This window comes from Chiloscyllium plagiosum, unplaced genomic scaffold (assembly GCF_037043375.1).
Source record: "Chiloscyllium plagiosum isolate Xiang-an unplaced genomic scaffold, Cpla_swu_hap1 HiC_scaffold_15, whole genome shotgun sequence".
NCBI classification, from domain to species: Eukaryota; Metazoa; Chordata; class Chondrichthyes; order Orectolobiformes; family Hemiscylliidae; genus Chiloscyllium; species Chiloscyllium plagiosum.
Genome location: NW_028270153.1, coordinates 32,893,002 through 32,910,530, shown reverse-complemented (window position 1 = coordinate 32,910,530; position 17,529 = coordinate 32,893,002). Strand labels below are relative to the sequence as shown.

Below are 17,529 nucleotides of genomic sequence, written 5' to 3'. Positions count from 1 at the left end.
AGATTAGTTTCTTCTAATTCTGTACATGAGGTGCCTCACTATAACTGCCGTTTTAGGTTATATTTACAACACACGTCACTTTTCATGTCAAACTTTCTGCAGTACACAGAAACCAGAGTTTTGTGTGGTCTCCAGGCCTCGCACTTTCATGGACAGGAAGTGGTGAAAGGTTACTTTAGTTCCATTGCACACTTGCTCCTGTCCTCGTGAATGTACTGCAATCATTTTAAATGGGTTTTTCCATATTCGAATCTTCAGGATTTTAGACTTTCTTTTTGGTGGGGTGGGGGGGGGGGGGGGGAAACGGGGTGGTTTGAAGTGCTTGCTGGATTTAGGACAATAAAACATGGAAAGGGAATGCCTAGAAAACCCACCAGTTAGACACTCGGGGAATCTTTACTGGGAAAACCAGTTTGCTGAGAAGCTGGCATCAATACACAGCATGGCACAGATTTCATTTGTGGAGTTGCACCGATTTCCCACCAACTCAGTTATGGGTGCCTCATGGCAGCAGAATGCATCACAACCTCAAAACCAATAAAAATTGACTGACAAATTCAGAAAAATCTGAGCAACTCAAAGCAATCACAACCATAGGTCTATGGCACATCGATGCACAGAAAATACAATTGGGCACAGATCCCACGTAAAGTTATGCTGCATTTTATGCTTTACTTGTTCATGGGATACAAGGTCAGCCTTCATTGCCCATCTCTAAATTACACTCGAGAAAGTGGAGGTGAGCTGTCTTCTTAAACTGTGACAGTAAACGTAATAGAGTCATATCCACAGTATCGTTATAGGAAGGGATTGGTTTAAATTGGCATCATGTTCAACACAACATAATGGGCCGAAGGGCCTGTTCCTATGCTGTACTGTTCTATGTTCTATGACAACCTTGAACTCAAGGATGCCAGATTTGATGTACCATATCTGTATTTTACATTTCTTTTAAAATTGGATCAGCTTTCTAATAACAAAGTTGCCTCAAATAAACACATAGTCGAAAATGTGACTCTGGAAAAATACAGCAGGTCAGGCAGCATCCGAGGAGCAGGAGAATCAATGTTTCGGAAATGTGCCCTTCTCCTGCTCCTCAGATGCTGCCTGACCTGCTGCGCTTTTCCAGAGTCACTTTCCAACTCTGATTTCCAGCATCTGCAGCCCTCACTTTATCTCTGCCTCAGATAAAAAGTTAATTATTTTTACTGACAGGAAACATACTTTAGTAGAAGCCTTATCCAACTTAAGATATAAAAGCTAATTACATGATTAAAGTAATTAACAAAACAAAATTAAACATGAGCCCACTGTCACAGTTTTGAAATGCTGGCCTATTGTCTGTCAAAATTATAAATCACATTTGACCATTTGAATCAGTGCTTTACTTTGACACATCTTACTTAAAGCATTCATCCGATATGTTTGTCAGTAACAGGACATACCAGTGGAGTGGATGGAGTGATGTGAGTCTTCTACAAAGTGTTTTAGTCTTTGGTGTGGGATGACCATGAGATCTCCAATATCAGGATTCTTAGCCACTCTCCCCTATGTCAAAGACATCTTGGAAATGACTGCCAGACTACTCAGACTCTTGGCATCATGGTAGCCCACAAACCCACCAATACACTAAAACAGCAGCTTGAAGGACCGGACACAGACAACAAGCAAAACTAATGTCATTTACAAAACACCTTGCAAGAGCTGAAGCAAACATTTCATTGGACAAACAGGCAGAAAACTAACCACCAGAATACATGGACATCAACCAGCCACAAAAAGAACATAACCCACTCTCACTAGTATCCTTATATACGGATGAGGAATGACACCACTTCAACTGGGCCAACACATCCATCCAAGGACAAGCCAAACAGAGACATGCATGGGAATCCCTAAATGCATGGCATTCCAACCAGAACTCTATCAACAAACACATTGACTTGGATCCCATTTGCACCCCCTGAGAAATAGAATAGGAAATGACATCACCACCCCCAAGGAAACCTAAACACAAATAGAAATTGGACCATACCACCTTCATCCGAGGGCTTATTGATGATGTTACCTAGTATGGTGATGAAACATCTGACAATGAACATTCTAGCTCAGCGAACAAACTCACATCCAAGATGTCTGGAAAATGTCCTTCTGCATTTAAGCAATGAGAATGACCTCTCTCTCAACGTTGGCAAAACTAAGGAACTAATCCTTGACTTCAGAAAGAAAGGAGAAGAACACGCCCCCCATCTACACCAACAGAATAAAGGTTGAGAGGGTGGAAAGCGTCAAGTTCCTCGGAGTGGTGATAACCGAGGACCTGTCCTGGACGTCCCACGTAGATGAGACAGTCAAGGCAGCACAATAACGCCTCTTCCTCCTCAGATGGCTCAGGAAATTTGGCATGTCCATAAGGACCTTCACCAACTTCTACAGATGCATCATGGAGAGCATACTGTACAGGTGCATAATGACATGGTATGGTAACTGCTCTGTCCAGGACCATAAGAAACTACAGATGTGGTGTGCACAGTCCAGATGGACAAGACAACTTTCCATCCATGGAGTCCATTTACTTGGCTCACTGCCAGAGAAAAGCTCATCGCACCCCAGTAATGATCTCCTACAACCTCTTCTATCAGGAAGATGCCAGAAACCTGAACACAAGCACCAGCAGTTTCAGAAACTGCTTCTTCCCGGCCATTATTAGACTGATGAATAGACTCTTTAGCCTCAAATAATGCTTATCCTGCTAATGCTGATCTCACCCAGCACACACCCCATGCAGTTGAACCTGGATGCCTCTGTCTAAAGTTGTTCTGATCTGTACATCCTTGCTTACTGTGATCTGCTTATACTGCTCATAAACAAAGCTTTCCACTGTACCTCGGTACGTATGACAATAAAAAACAACCAAAATTCAATTGCCATCAACAAACTTCAGGGCTAGACAGATGTGAAGTAACAGAATGGGGAGAGCAAAACAAAAACAAAATTCCTGCAGATGGCACATGATGGTTAAAAATTCCTCAACACATGAAGCATTTTTTTTCAAACATGTTGTGAAATCACATCCCAGTGAGATCAACTAATGTTAAAGCCATAATTGTAACTTTTCAGAGGTCTCTATATTAATATTTCATTACTCAATAAGCAACAACTGCTTTCTTGCAGACCCAGCACACAAATTGAAACCTTAAAACCACATTTTTCAAAAACATCAGGGAACTTATCACCCCTATGGCTGAGACACTGACCTCTCACCTCTATTACCCAAGACTAAGTCTAGCACAGGTTTATTTATCTGGCAAATGCAAATCCCCAAAACCAGGTGGTAGCCTTTGAATTGACTGAGTTTACAGCGATTAGTCTGCAGAGGGAATTCTCAGTTGCATTTTTGTGTCTCTCCATGTGCTGAAGTACTGTGATAGCGGGGCATGCTCTGAAAAGGGATCACTCTCATCACGGTAGCTCAAAGCCTGTCATTTGATCGATGACATATACCACAAGGAACTGGTTAGTAATTTCTCATGTTTCCCATTCTTTGATGAAATGCCAGCTGGTAGATCTGGCTCAGGAAGGTTGCTCCATATGAAGTACTCAGCTGGAAGGCTGGCAGCAGGATCTAATTGATTTGGTCCCTCAGCCAGAGACCCAACGCAAAACCAGCCAGGTTATCTCAACCTAGTCAACAGCATTTCTTGGCAGTATATTAGGCCAACATGAGAAAATCACCAACATTCCTCACTCTGGCTAAAGCTAGTTGAATCTTCCAATCCTGTTTAATTTCTGAATGCTGACACTTAAATCTGAATACAGCCTCCCACCTGCATTCTTGCATGGTGAACCACAGATTTGCTGTGTCGAATTCTCAGGTCAAGCTTGCTCTCAGATATTTTTTAATTAACCTGTGGGATATGGGCGTCACTGGCTGGCCATCTTTTATTGCCTGTTCCTGGTTGCCCTTGAGAAGGTAGTGGTGAACTGCCTGCTTGAACTGCTACAGTCCACCTCTGTGGGTTGACCCACAATGCCATTAGGGAGGGGCCCACAAGGATCAGATTGACAGACACTGTCTGTGAGGTTCAGTGCTTTTTTAAGAAAATCACCTCCCTATGGGCTGGCCACTCAAAGTTCATCACTTTGGCAACATGAGTCACAAGGGTTTTGTATTCAGGTAAAAATACTGTTGTCAATCCTTTGCACTCCCAAACATCATGTTATCTTGAAACTAAATAAATGGATTAAATCCTAACAGTCTACAAAACCTGACATTCCCAAGATGTTTGTGGAACTTTGGACCCTCAGCATAGATACCTTGGTTGCTGTGAAAGGTTTTATAGGCGTTAAAACCCTTCTTCCCAGTAAAACAATTTGGACACCCTATAACCTTGAATACCCAAGCCAAAGCTTGCTGTCATCAGAATTGAGATTAGGTCACAGATATAGACATCATTTTAATCCTCTATTCTAGCCTAAATAAAAAAAAGTTCTAAAACTATCTTAAACCACCCCACATTAGCAACAGAATATCCATCTTTGACCAGTTTCTGTTAAAAGACTGCAAATTAAAAAGTAGCACCACTAGCGCAACTTTGCTGGTACCTGGAATAAGCAGATGACCTTATGGAGAAAGACTCAGCAAGCCAGCTCTGTGTTGGCCGGAGTTTAGAATAGTCAGAGGTGAGTTAATTGAAACATACAAGATCCTGAGGGGACTTGACTGTATGGATGTGGATAGGATTTTTCCTTTTGTGGGAGAATCTAGGTCATAGTTTAAAAATAAAGTGGTCGCCCATTTAAGAGCAAGAAGAAGAAAAAGAAAAATCCCCTCAGAGGGTTGTCTCTCATTGGAATCCCCTTTCTCAAAAGGCAGATGTAGAATCTTTTTGATATTTTTAAGGCAGAGTTAGATTCTTAATTTCCAAGGGGTAGAAGATTATTGAGCATATCGAGAAATGTAGAGTTGACGTTAATTCAGATAGATAGTGGAGCAGACTCAAAACGGCTGAGTGGCCTACGCTTATTTGTACATTTTTTCAAGTAAATACATGGCTATCGACTTGGACATGCCACTTATACTATCATAATTAACCCCAAGGTAAAATTAATGTCTATATTATAAAAGCTGTTGAAAACAGAAAATCTGTGTGCGTTCAAGGGGTTTTACTCATCAAGTTTATAAAAGATACTGCTGGGCCATTTCCTTTTTAGACCAGTAATTCCCTTCTGTTTTGGAGCCCTACTGTGTGCCAAAACAAAGGATGTTGAGGAATTTGAGTGAATGAACCAACACCCTACTGCTTCTGATGAGTTTGGCACACTAGAAATAGGAATTTGAACTGTTAAATAAACATAAATCAAAACATTGGGTTCTCTTCCAGCAAAATAAAAGCTGAAGCAAATTAAAAACATAGCAATATGCAGCCATGCAGCCATTCTACACCAAAAGAGACTGGAGACCTCAATAATACTAATAACACTGAAGTGGACAAAAAAAACCAGAAGATTATTGAATATGTTTGTCCCAATAAAAACCATAAGTGACAAGTTCATGACTGTGTCTGTGGTACACCATCCTTCCTTATTTTTTTCAGTATTTAGCCTATGTCACAGTTAACCATCTATCACCCTCGAACTGTTCTCCCCTGTTGTCCAGCTGCACTGGGTTCGAGGGGTGAAAAGCAAGAATCAAGACATGACAATTAAATGACTTGCAACAGAGTTGCAATCCAAAACAGAGCAGGATTAGATTCTTTAGATGGGGAAACAATAAATTAATCGTGACCCATAACAAAAATTACATGGTGATTACCACATGATGAATTGCTGATATATGTTTTTTCTGACAACTGAGGTTCTGTTTTGAGAGAGTACATGCACAAATTTACTCTTTCCTTTTAAATTTCAATAATGCTTTTAAAATTCTGGTATATTAGGTCCATCTGTTCACTTTCATTTTGTTAAAGTTTGAAAAGTATCAAAAATGTTTAACATTAATGGATTGATTTAAAAATGGGCATTTTAGATGGCTAAATGGCTAATCAATCACTAATGGCAGAACATGTATTACCATGGAGTCTTGATCACAGGATTAGTTGTCTTACTCCAAGGGGCAGCATGGTGGCTCAATGATTAAAACTGCAGCCTCACAGCATCAAGGAACCTGGGTTCAATTCCACCCTCAGGCAAATGTTGGCACATTCTCCATGTATTACAAGATAATACATGGCTTGGAGAGGGTGGACTCTAGGAAAGTGTTTCCGTTAGGCGAGGAGACTAGGACCCGTGGACACAGCCTTAGAATTAGAGGGGGTAAATTCAGAACAGAAATGCGGAGACATGTCTTCAGCCAGAGAGTGGTGGGCCTGTGGAATTCATTGTCACAGAGTGCAGTGGAGGCTAGGACGCTAAATGTCTTCAAGGCAGAAATTGATAATTCCTTGTGACATCAAGAATTTAAGGGCTATGGGGAGAATGCGGGTAAGTGGAGTTGAAATGCCCATCAGCCATGATTGAATGGCGGAGTGGACTCGATGGGCAGAATGGCCTTACTTCTGCTCCTATGTCTTATGGTCTTATGGTATCTACAAAATTATGAGGGGCATGGATAGAATAAGTAGACAAAGTCTTTTCCCTGGGGTTGGGGAGTCCAGAATTAGAGGGAATAGGTTTAAGGTGAGAGGGGAAAGATATAAAAGAGACCTAAAGGGGCAACGTTTTCATGCAGAGGGTGGTACATGTATGGAATGAGCTACCAGAGGAAGTGGTGGAGACTAGTATAATTGCAACATTTAAAAGGCATTTGGATGGGTATATGAATAGGAAGGGTTTGGAGGGATATGGGCCTGGTGCTGGCAGATGGGACTAGATTGGGTAGGGATATTTTGTTGGCATGGACTAGTTGGACCGAAGGGTCTGTTTCCATGCTGTACATCTCTATAACTCTGTGAATCTATATGCAGATTAGGTGAATTGGCCTATAAGTGTCTAGGTAGATTAGCCATGGGAAATGTAGGTTAACAGGGATGGGGGGGGGAGGGGAGTTGGTCTGGGTGGGATGCACTTTGGAGGGTGGGTGTGAACTTGACGGGCTGAATGGCCTACTTCCACACTGCAGGGATTGTATGATCAAAGTCTCTGAATCTGGTACTGGTAATGATGCAAGGTATGGCGGCATAGTGGGCTACTGTTGCAAGTTTCCTAGCAGCTATCTAGCTCAGGATGAAAAGAAATGCAGAATAAGAGACATCTCGCACCATAACAAATAAATGATGGGCCTAAATTAATGTGCAATTGTTTGAACAGTCTGAGAGAAACTACACACAACTGTGAGGAATAAAGAAGTGACAAAAAAAAAGTTGGCTGCTTTTATTCCCAGGAAACTTCTTCAATCAACTTCCAGTCAGTGCAAGATGGCATCCATTCCATTGGAAATGCAAACATTTGATTTGATAAACAGCAGCAACATTGTTTGGACAGAAGTGCTTTAATAAGGATTTTTTTGCGGAATTGCCAAGGATAATGTTTTCTAAGCAGCTACTTTAGAACAACTCATCGCAGAAGAATGTCTAACTATCATTATAATAGTTCAACCCTACAGGTCAAAGCAAGGAACGATAACCGTGACTGTTTCACATGGTACTATTTGGGTACTCTCTCTAGGTCAGTTGATACTTGTATAATATTAACTTCGAAAAGGCCACAGAGATAGTAATTACTGAAACCAGATAACTCAAACCAAATTCACTAGTTGTTTAAAGAAAAGCTTGTCAAAAAGGAACAGCATTTCCAATCCTATTAACATTTCAAAGCTGCTAGTCTCACTGTCATGTGGACAACTGCTACTAAATGGCGCCCCCTCACCAGTCAGAAGACAATCCAAACTCTGCTAGGACATTAAATGCCACATTATGATTTTGCATTGAGCTCATCTTGGAACCAATCCCATGTACACAGAGCACTCAGGATGGTTTAATTGCCAACTTAAGTTCCCATGTTACAAACTCTAATGTCAGCCTACATGGAGAGAATAAGTGTGTTGTGGAAAACAAGACATTTTTCAACTTACAAAGTGTTCAGATTCCTCAGTCGCTTGAAGGCAGCTGGACGAATTTCTTTAATACGATTGAACCGTAGATCCCTGCAATAAATGAAAAACAATGCATTGTTTACTTTAAATGAATGAAGAAGTGTATTTTTAAGTTTAATTTGTGAAAATTCAGCCACATTTTGGCCATTGAGAAAATATTTGGAAAAGCATGTGGTATTGGAGCAATGGCAAGTAATTAGTTGAGAGATAAAGGACAGAGGGTGAAGACAAAAACTGTCCTATGATTAGTAGGATATGACAAGTGGCACCTTTAGGAATCTGTTCAGAATCTTCAGCTTTTCACAATAAAGATTAATCTTGGATGAATGAATCCAGAATCCTGCATGCAAATCTTTTTTAAATTCACTCATGGGATGTGGGCTGGACCAGCATTTATTGCCCATCCATAATTGCCCAGGGGGCAGTTAAGAGTAAACCATATTGCTGTGGGTCTGGGTCCGACCCACAGACCAGGTAAGGATGGGAATTTCCTTCCTTAAAGGACTTGAGCAAACCAGATTGGTTTTCCCAACAATCAACAATGATTTAATGGTTATCATTGCACCCTTAATTCCAGATTCTTGTTGAATTCAAATTCCACTCTCTGACATGACAAATTTGAACCCAAGTCCTCAGAACATTAACTGAGTTTCTGGAATAATAGACCACAACAACAAATATCACTAGGCCATTGCCTTCCACATTTCTTCAAAATAGTATCATTATTTCATTTACCTTAATGACAACACGTCTGAGAAAGCAGCACTCCTTCAGTGAAATAATAGAGCATCAGCCTTCATTTGTGTGTTTAAGTGTTGAAATGGGACTTCAACCTCTAAATCTTCTGACTTAGAGGCAAGATATGTTCCCAGTTCAACCACAGCAGTCAACAGATTTACAATCAAAATCTCGATACACTATAATAGTGATTTCAATACCAACATTACTAACAAGCTGTTATGAAATCAATTTCATCTTTCCAGAAGAGGTCAATTATCTTTCAAGTTCGCCAAATGAATCACTAATATGGGCTGGAGAAATCCGTAAAAGAGAAACACTAAAGGTCATTTGTGCTCATCACGTGTCTAAAGCTACTACGGGCAACATGGATGATGCATGAATGTATTCAAAATAGATGGGTTTATAATTTAGCTATGCATAGCAAATGGAATAATGATTAATGGAATAAAGATTAATCTTGGATGAATGAATCCAGAATCCTGCATGCAAATCTTTTTTAAATTCACTCATGGGTTGTGGGCTGGACCAGCATTTATTTTCTCCAACTCAAAACCTTCATGGCTTTTCTCATTTTCTTCTACTTTTCTGTAATGTACCATGTTGGGTACTGACTAGTAGTCCACATTCTCTTAGGCTAAATCCACATTCTATGCTCGCATCCAGACAGAATTGCAACCTCCATCTTCAGCACAATCATTTACCGAGATTACCTTCTATGCTGTAGACACTCAATATTAAGACACTCTCCCACGGACTCAGTATTATTCATCCTACTCAACACAGTGAAATAGTCCAATATAAAGTCATAATATTTTTGTGACAAAGTTTAAACTATCTTTCATTATTTTTGCTGTCCCTTGGAGATAATTAGTCACATCATCTTCCTCCAATTCCTCACTAGTGTTGACTTGTGTCCTTCATTTCTTTTAAAAATGGCTCTGGGATCAGTGGATGCTGGTTTACTTGTTCTCACTTCTGTGCTTTGTGGTGATTTTACTTTAAAAAGATTATTTTGTCCTGAATTTTTTTTAAAAGAGAGGTTGTAAATGCAGAGGTGCCAAACTAGCTACTGAAAACAGCCCAAAGTAAATAACTTAGGAGGCCTCTGGGTTTTTTTAGAAAAGCAGTTGTAACAATGGAAAGGGAGTGGCCTGATCTCACAGCCGAAGCGCTCTAGTTTTTTTTTTAAAAGCTGTAGCAGTCAGAAGCTGTTTGAGGTCCCACAAGAGTTACAGCTCCAGGAAATTATTCCTAACTGCTTTCTCCGAAATCTCTCTTGATGTTGTTTCTGCTGGATTGGAGAACTGCATATAAGAATCTGTGTCTGAATTTACCTTTTTGCCAAGGTGTGCGCTTATGGGATATTACTATATTGGAACAGTTAGTTAGTGATAGGCCCTGCACCTATTATTCGGTAAGTTTTCCAATAGTTAAGTTATTCTAAATTCCTCTCTCTTTTGTTTGTATCTTAACTATAGTGTTTAAATAAATTGTATTTTGCTTAATGTCAAGGAATTTGACCAGTTGCATCGCACCTGGAACACACATTCACATCTATCTTTAAAATAAGAAAAAGTTAGGGTCTAGGCTACCTTCTAAAAATATTTTGAGGGGGTCTGGTCTGGTCCAGTGCATAATAGCTGACATTGCATAGATAAAATAATGGTGAATAAAATTCCCTTGATAAGTAAAGGTCATTCTGCTATAATGTGCATTTCGTTAGTGCAAATTTGCTATAATGCATTTGATGAAGGGGGGGGGGCTTGTTTTTAAAGCACAAACTTTTACAACGTGTATTGGCTGTAATGTGATTACATCACCAACACTTTAAGCACGGTTTCTAAAGAGCAATTTTTCTATAACACAAGAATGCAACCATTGCATTAAAGAACTACCTGTATTTGCTAAATAATATAGACTTGGATGTACTGAACATAACTTCAAGTTGACAAATGACAAGTCACAAATGTAACCAGCAATGAAGAGAATAGCAAAGACTTCATTAGACGTATAGACTAGTTCAATAGGTAAAACACAAGGTAGAAAACATTTAGCGCAGAGAAATGTGAAGTGATTATTTTTGTTAGGAAGAATGCGGGGCAATATATTTGGACAATCCTAAAGGAAATACATAAACAGACCTGAAGGAGTATACACAGAAATCTTTGACGGTGGCAGAGCACATTGAGAAGGCTGTTAAAAAGCATTTGAATCCGTGACTTATTACCAAAGCACAGCTAAGAAAAGCAAGGAAGCGGTACTAAATCCTTATTAAATTCTGGTTAGGTGTTTGTTGGAATAGTAGTTTTGATGAAGTACATTCAATAGCAGAAGGTTTAGTAACCAAAGGAGGTAAATTTAAGTCGACTGCCAAATACTCAGAGTAAGAATGTTTTTAGTACAGTGTTGAGATCTCTGGAATGCAATATCTAAAAGATGGAAGCAGATTCAACAAAAAAATTCTCAAAAGGAAATTGAACAAATATTTGCAAGGAAAAACATAAAGGTAACAGCAAGTAAATTAGACTAACTGGATAGTTAAAATCAAAAAGCTAGCACAGTTATAATGGGCTGAATGGCCTTCTTTGCTGTATCATTTTGATTCTTTGATACTTTTAGTAGCTCTGATGAAAGGTCATTTAGACTCAAAATGTTTGACTCCACCTGTGTGGCTGTGAATTCCAGAATTGTGTGTTTTCAGAGCTGGTTAGGGTACTTGGAGAAGGCAATCCCCAACTGGCAATGGCAGCATCAAGAAAAGATTAAGCAAAAGAGAAGAAAGATATAAAAGGGACCAAAAGAGCAACTTTTTCACACAGAGGGTGGTGTAGGTATGGAATGAGCAGCCAGAGGAAGTGGTGGAGGCTGGCACAATTGCCGCATTTGAAAGGCATCTGGATGATTATATGAATAGTAAGGGTTTGGACAGATATGGGCTGGGTGCTGGCAAATGGGACTAGACTGGGTTGGGATATCTGGTCAGCATGGACGAGTTGGACCAAAGTGTCTGTTTCCATGCTGTATATCTCTATGACTCTATGACCTTGACTCTATGAGTCATAAATCAAATGAGTGAAGAACACATTCAGAAACATGAAGCTGAGTGAGGTGGAAAAGATAGGTTTGGCCAAGACCATGGGGTGTTTTGCAAATGAGCACAAGGATTTAAGTTGATGTGTAGGCAGATATGAAGCCAGCAAAGGAATGAACTCATTTATATTGAATTCTCCAATATGTGGAACAGGCAGCTGGCTCTTATTAGAGATTATATATTGCAGCAAAGAAAGATCCTATTGTATGAATGACAGTTCTGATTTTAAAATGTTCTTTCACGTATAATATTTCACCAACACTTTGTGGTATTCTATTTATCCCACGAGAATGACAACTGGAAACAAAATTGTAAATTATTATTTTGTTCTTTTAGTTTGCAGATTGATTCACAAATGGAATACAGTTAATTAAATAATGCAAATTATCATAATGGTTCACAGAGTTATGTTTACCTAATGAGTTGCCAAGTCAGTACACCGTATATCGAATTCACTGGCTGTACTGAAGATAAATGATATCAGATAATAAAATCAACTGCATGCAAGAATATGTTTTTCTTCTTTTGGGGGAGGGGAGGGCATGAGAAAGTACAGTAAATGAAAAAGAAAAATTAGGAATAGAGTTTCCTTGATTTACCCCAGAGGTCTTTGGATTGCACTCAGACTTGGGCTCAGATGTGATATCCCTAGTCTCCTGCCCGATAAATAGCCAATAAATTGGTGACTGTGTAGAGGGCATTATATTACATGCTCAAAACAATCAGATATTCAGACAGGGCTAACCATCAATTTAAAAAAAATACAGCAATTAGACTGATTCCACTTTAGTTATAAATGGAGTTGTATGTCCAAGAATTGAATTTGTTGGAACCAACTGGACTAGCTACATCATTGTCGTCACAGCATTAGGACAGAGGTCGATGATAAGGGCTCGTATTCTGATCTACGCAAATGCTCCACGATCCACAATGCTCACATCAAGAATGGGATTAAAATTCACCATTTTCCTGCATGGACTCTCCTGTTGCCTTTAAGTTTTGCTGCCAAGCAACAACCCAAAAGCACCCACACAGGTAGAGAAGAAATCAGCCCATTTTACATTTGGGCATGATGGAAGCTATGAAAAAAATCACAGCTTCCCAACACTAAAACGAATAGGCAGTTCACAGTGTAAAAGTACTACAAGTGACATTGATGGATGGACTGTAAAAATTCATCACCATTTCAGAACATGACAGTTCAAACGATCAGTGCTTCCCCAGGTGAATTCAATATGCATTTCATTTATCACCAATATATAGCCAACAGCCAATAAACCTACTTCAAAAGCGTGGAGTTGGAATGAGGCCATTAACCGGCACTTAAAAGAATACAAAGATGCAAAGAACAGTATAGCACAGGAACAAGCCCTTCAGTCCACCAACACTGTGCCAACAAATGATGCCTTTCTACACTAAATAACTTTTGCCTCTAAATGGTCTGTATTCCTCTATTCCCTGCCTATTCATGTATCTGTCAAAATGCCTCAAACATTGCTATTGTATCCACCCCCACCACCTCCTCTGGCAGTGCATTCCAGGCATTTACCAACCTGTTTAAAAAAAACTTGTCCCTCACATCTCCTCTAAACTTAGTCCCTGACTGACTTAATTAGCCACTTAAGGACTCCTTTGTCCCAAGAGTAGGGAGACCATCCATCACTCAGCCCAGGTAGGTGGGTGGACAAAGGGCTAACAATGGGTATTTCATGACCCCTGCCTTCAAACGTGTTGTTCAGGGAATGTAAAATCCAGCCCAATGAGTAGTAATATCATGGAACTGCAAGTGATACATCACCCTGAAAACCCTTTATCAGCCTTTTCCTTCTTTGTTGCTGGTCAATATTCTAGAATTCACTACCTAACACCCAGACAACACCAAGATTGGAGTGGACCAAAAAGGTGACAACTCAACTCTTTGTCAAGGCAATGATGGATGGATAAGTTACCAAAATCAACATCATCCACATTCTTTAAAATAAACCATTTTAAAAAAATTCACAAGTCCATCAGATTTCCATTGCTCCATGTAGTCACAAAATACATTCACATAAAGGAGCCACTTGGTCTTATCTTTCCCAAATGCCAATACTGCCTCCTTATTACCATACCCAACAGAATCTGGTCTGTAGAATCTCACTTCAACTCTCAACTCTTCTCCATGCAATGATGCGGCATGGTGGCTCAGTGATTAGCATTGCTGCCTCCCAGTACCAGGGACCCGTGTTCAATTCCCGCCTCGGGCAACTGTCTGTGTGGAGTTTGCATATTCTCCCTGTATCTGCGTGGGTTTCCTCCAGGTGCTCCGGTTTCCTCCCATAGTCCAAAGAGGTGCAGGTTAGGTGAATTGGCCATGCTAAATTGCCTGTAGTGTCAGGTGCATTAGTCAGGGGTGAATGTAGGGGAATGGATCTGGGTGGGTTGCTGTTTGGAGAATCGGTGTGGACTTGTTGGGCTGAAGGGCCTGTTTCCACACTGTAGTGAATCTAAAAGGGGTGGCATGGTGGCTCAGTGGTTAACACTGATGCGTCACAACACCAGGGACCTGGGTTCAATTCCAGCCTCGGGCAGCTGTCTGTGTGGAGTTTGCACATTCTTCCCATGTCTGCGTGGGTTTCCTCCGGTACTCCGGTTTCCCCCCACAATCCAAAAGATCAGGTGCACATCAGGTGAATTGGCCATGCTAAATTGTCTGTAGTGTTAGGTGCATTAGGCAGAGGGTAAATATAGGGTTGGGGTGGGTTACTCTTCAGAGGGTCGGTGTGGACTTGTTGGGCCGAAGGGCCTGTTTCCATACAGTAGGGAATCTAATCTAATCTAATGTAATCTAATATGCTTCCTGACCACTGTTTTCTATTTGCCCTTCATCCATCTTCATCTGTTGTCTCATTACTCTGTCAAAGCTGATAATATTTCAGAGTTAATTTCTCAATCCTGTTATGTATCGCACACATGGATAATACTTATTCAGAGGGATACAGTTTTATACACATGTGCAGTTTGCTCTAATTTTGGAGATAATCTCTCATCACTGGACCATACTTACTAATCCAGAAAGAATTTAAAAAGAACCACTCCAGCTTATCAACATGGCTTCTCACTGGTTCTTAGCATCAAACAATTGACATACAAACATAAGTTATCAAAGCCAGTCCTATTACAATAACTTGCCATATACATATGTAATTAATCACGACAATAGCAATTCTTTGTCATTACATGGTCAGACATTCTTCTCCTTATAAAACAGTATGTTATCCATTTTTTTTCGAAGTAATATTACAAAAAATCTACATGACAGAGATTGACTTAGAACACTCCAGTGAAAGGATGCTAAAGGACCATCAACTGCTGAGCTGAGCTGCAGCCTGAAACTGACAAATATCTTAATCTGCCTACTTTGCCCAGCTGACCTCCATTTGATGATCTCAGTGCCTGAATTAAAATGAGCTTTTTATGGTTAAAACAAGTACCAGCCAAATTCAATACACTTCTTAATAGCAGAACTGCATTTTGGGAGGTTGGTAATGTCTAAGTCGATTTATTGTGGGAAATGTCACAAGAGGTTCACTGGGATATAAACAATTTCTGTACATTGCTATAAACTAACCAGGATGTGATATATGACTGGAAGCCATCCATATTGCATAAACACCTGTTGTCAAAACTATAAGTTCTTTTTAAAAAAAGCATTTATTGTTAAGGCTATCCTGTTGGAAGGACTACGACCCACTACCTGCCAAATCCACTTATAAATGAAGTTGGTCTAACCGAAAGGATTTAAAAAGGGAAAGACTACATCAGCTCCTCGGATGCTGCCTGACCTGCTGTGCTTTTCCAGCACCAATCTAATCTAGACTCTGGTTTCCAGCATCTGCAGTCCTTGATTTTACCTAACTTAAGAGGCAGTTAGCCGGAGATATCTTTACTGGGGTTCAAAATATAAATATTACTTCCAACACAATTTGACAACTCTAGGTTGAATACGTTGATATTGCATAATATGATGAAAGATAGGGCAATTTGTCCTTTTCAGTATTCTGAGGTGGTAAAGCCAGAGTATAGCAATCATGAACTGAAATGAGATGCAATTATTTTCGTCTAATCCAGGGATATTGTAATAACTCCATTACTTTATTGGTTGAAATTAGTTTAGTTACCATGGTTGTGCTATTAAACTGGAAACGACTCCAGCAGATGGCCTTGCTACATCCAATTTAAAACTGCACTGAGCAGTTTGCATTTGGAGCAGAATGGGTAAGCCCCTTGCACTCTCATCAGTTTTTCTCGAGGGTTAAAAAAAAAAGGAGGGTATAAAAACCCAATCCAGGTGACAAGAACTGGTCATGAAGAAAGAAAACGTACAGCATAAAAGGGAGCAGTACAATAAGTTTAGTCGTTACATGTGGATATAGTGCATGCAGCTCAAAGATAAATTTTGTGATTCCTGCAGTGCTGCTGAACGACCCATTTTGCTTTATCTTATCTGGTGCCGGTTTGTGTAAATAGCTGCAGTAAAATTATCCAGAGCTCACAAATTTGTTTTTTTTTCTTCCCCAAATAGCTTGTTAATGGTGTTTGGAGCAGCTATCAAACATTCTAAGTCCTTGTAAACATTCAGTACTGCATTTTAATACATGGTCTGGCAGGCATGTTTTCTTCTACCATATACAGGAAATGTTCCATTTTCCACTATGTCATCTTAATCCTTGCTGAAAGATCTGCCAAAGGCAACCAATTAAACTCCAAAGTTTCCAAAACTTCAATAACTGAGACTATACTGTGTTCCCCTTCAAAAGACAGCCAGAAACTCTGTCTCTAATCTTATCTACCAGTAGGTTGAAAAGCCTCAGTCATCCAAATTGGTGCAGATTCCATATTTCAGGTTTTATCATCTTCAGGAAGACATTCTAACAAGGGGTTGTGTTGCAAAAACACAGTAACTTGCCCCTCAGCTAAGCACTGCTAAAAAATAAAGCGGGTCATAGAAACTTAATATGTTCCACTGGCTTTAATTGGACTTTGTGTCCAATTTCATTAAAAATATAACAAGTGAGCAGTTATAAACCATTTACAGCAATAGTGTACAATCAAGAAAGAACTGGATACCTTGCACACTGATAAAATAGGCTTGAATGACCAAATTATGCCAAGTGCAGTACAGGCTAGATGTTTAGTACAGCTCTTTGTTCCAGAACACAGCAGACCTCAGAAATGCATTGCTGCTTTCTGTGCTGATACTTTGTGTGCCCTCGGAGAGTGTGAACCGGACCGGTTGACAGATAATATAGACGTGATCTCTATGATCACCCTAACTGGCTTTGACTGCTGAAGGTGTTCAGAAACGAATTTTCCAGAATTTATTTTCCCCTTTATGGCACAATGTTTTATTGCCCCTCTTTGGCTGTGGTGGTATGGGATGTTTCAAAGCATTCTGGCACATCTGCTATAGGCAGCAGCACATTTTTCTCCTGTTAGCAAAATGACAATGGCCTATTCATACCAAAGAGATTGTATGGCTGCATGCAAGTTGAGGATGGAAGAATATATGAATTAGGAGCAGATATAGGCCACTCAGCCCCTCCAGCTTTATGACAACTTGTAC

General features: G+C 39.9%; 1 protein-coding gene across 1 annotated transcript in view; it reads right to left on the bottom strand.

Moving 5' to 3' along the window:
• The window catches only part of LOC122560145 (peroxidasin-like), a 192,835-nt gene that overhangs the window by 106,402 nt on the left and 68,904 nt on the right, over nt 1-17,529 (bottom strand). The window contains exon 2 of the mRNA XM_043710451.2: nt 8,072-8,143. Within this exon, the coding sequence (XP_043566386.2) occupies nt 8,072-8,143 (72 nt within the window). The remainder of the gene's footprint in view (nt 1-8,071; nt 8,144-17,529) is intronic.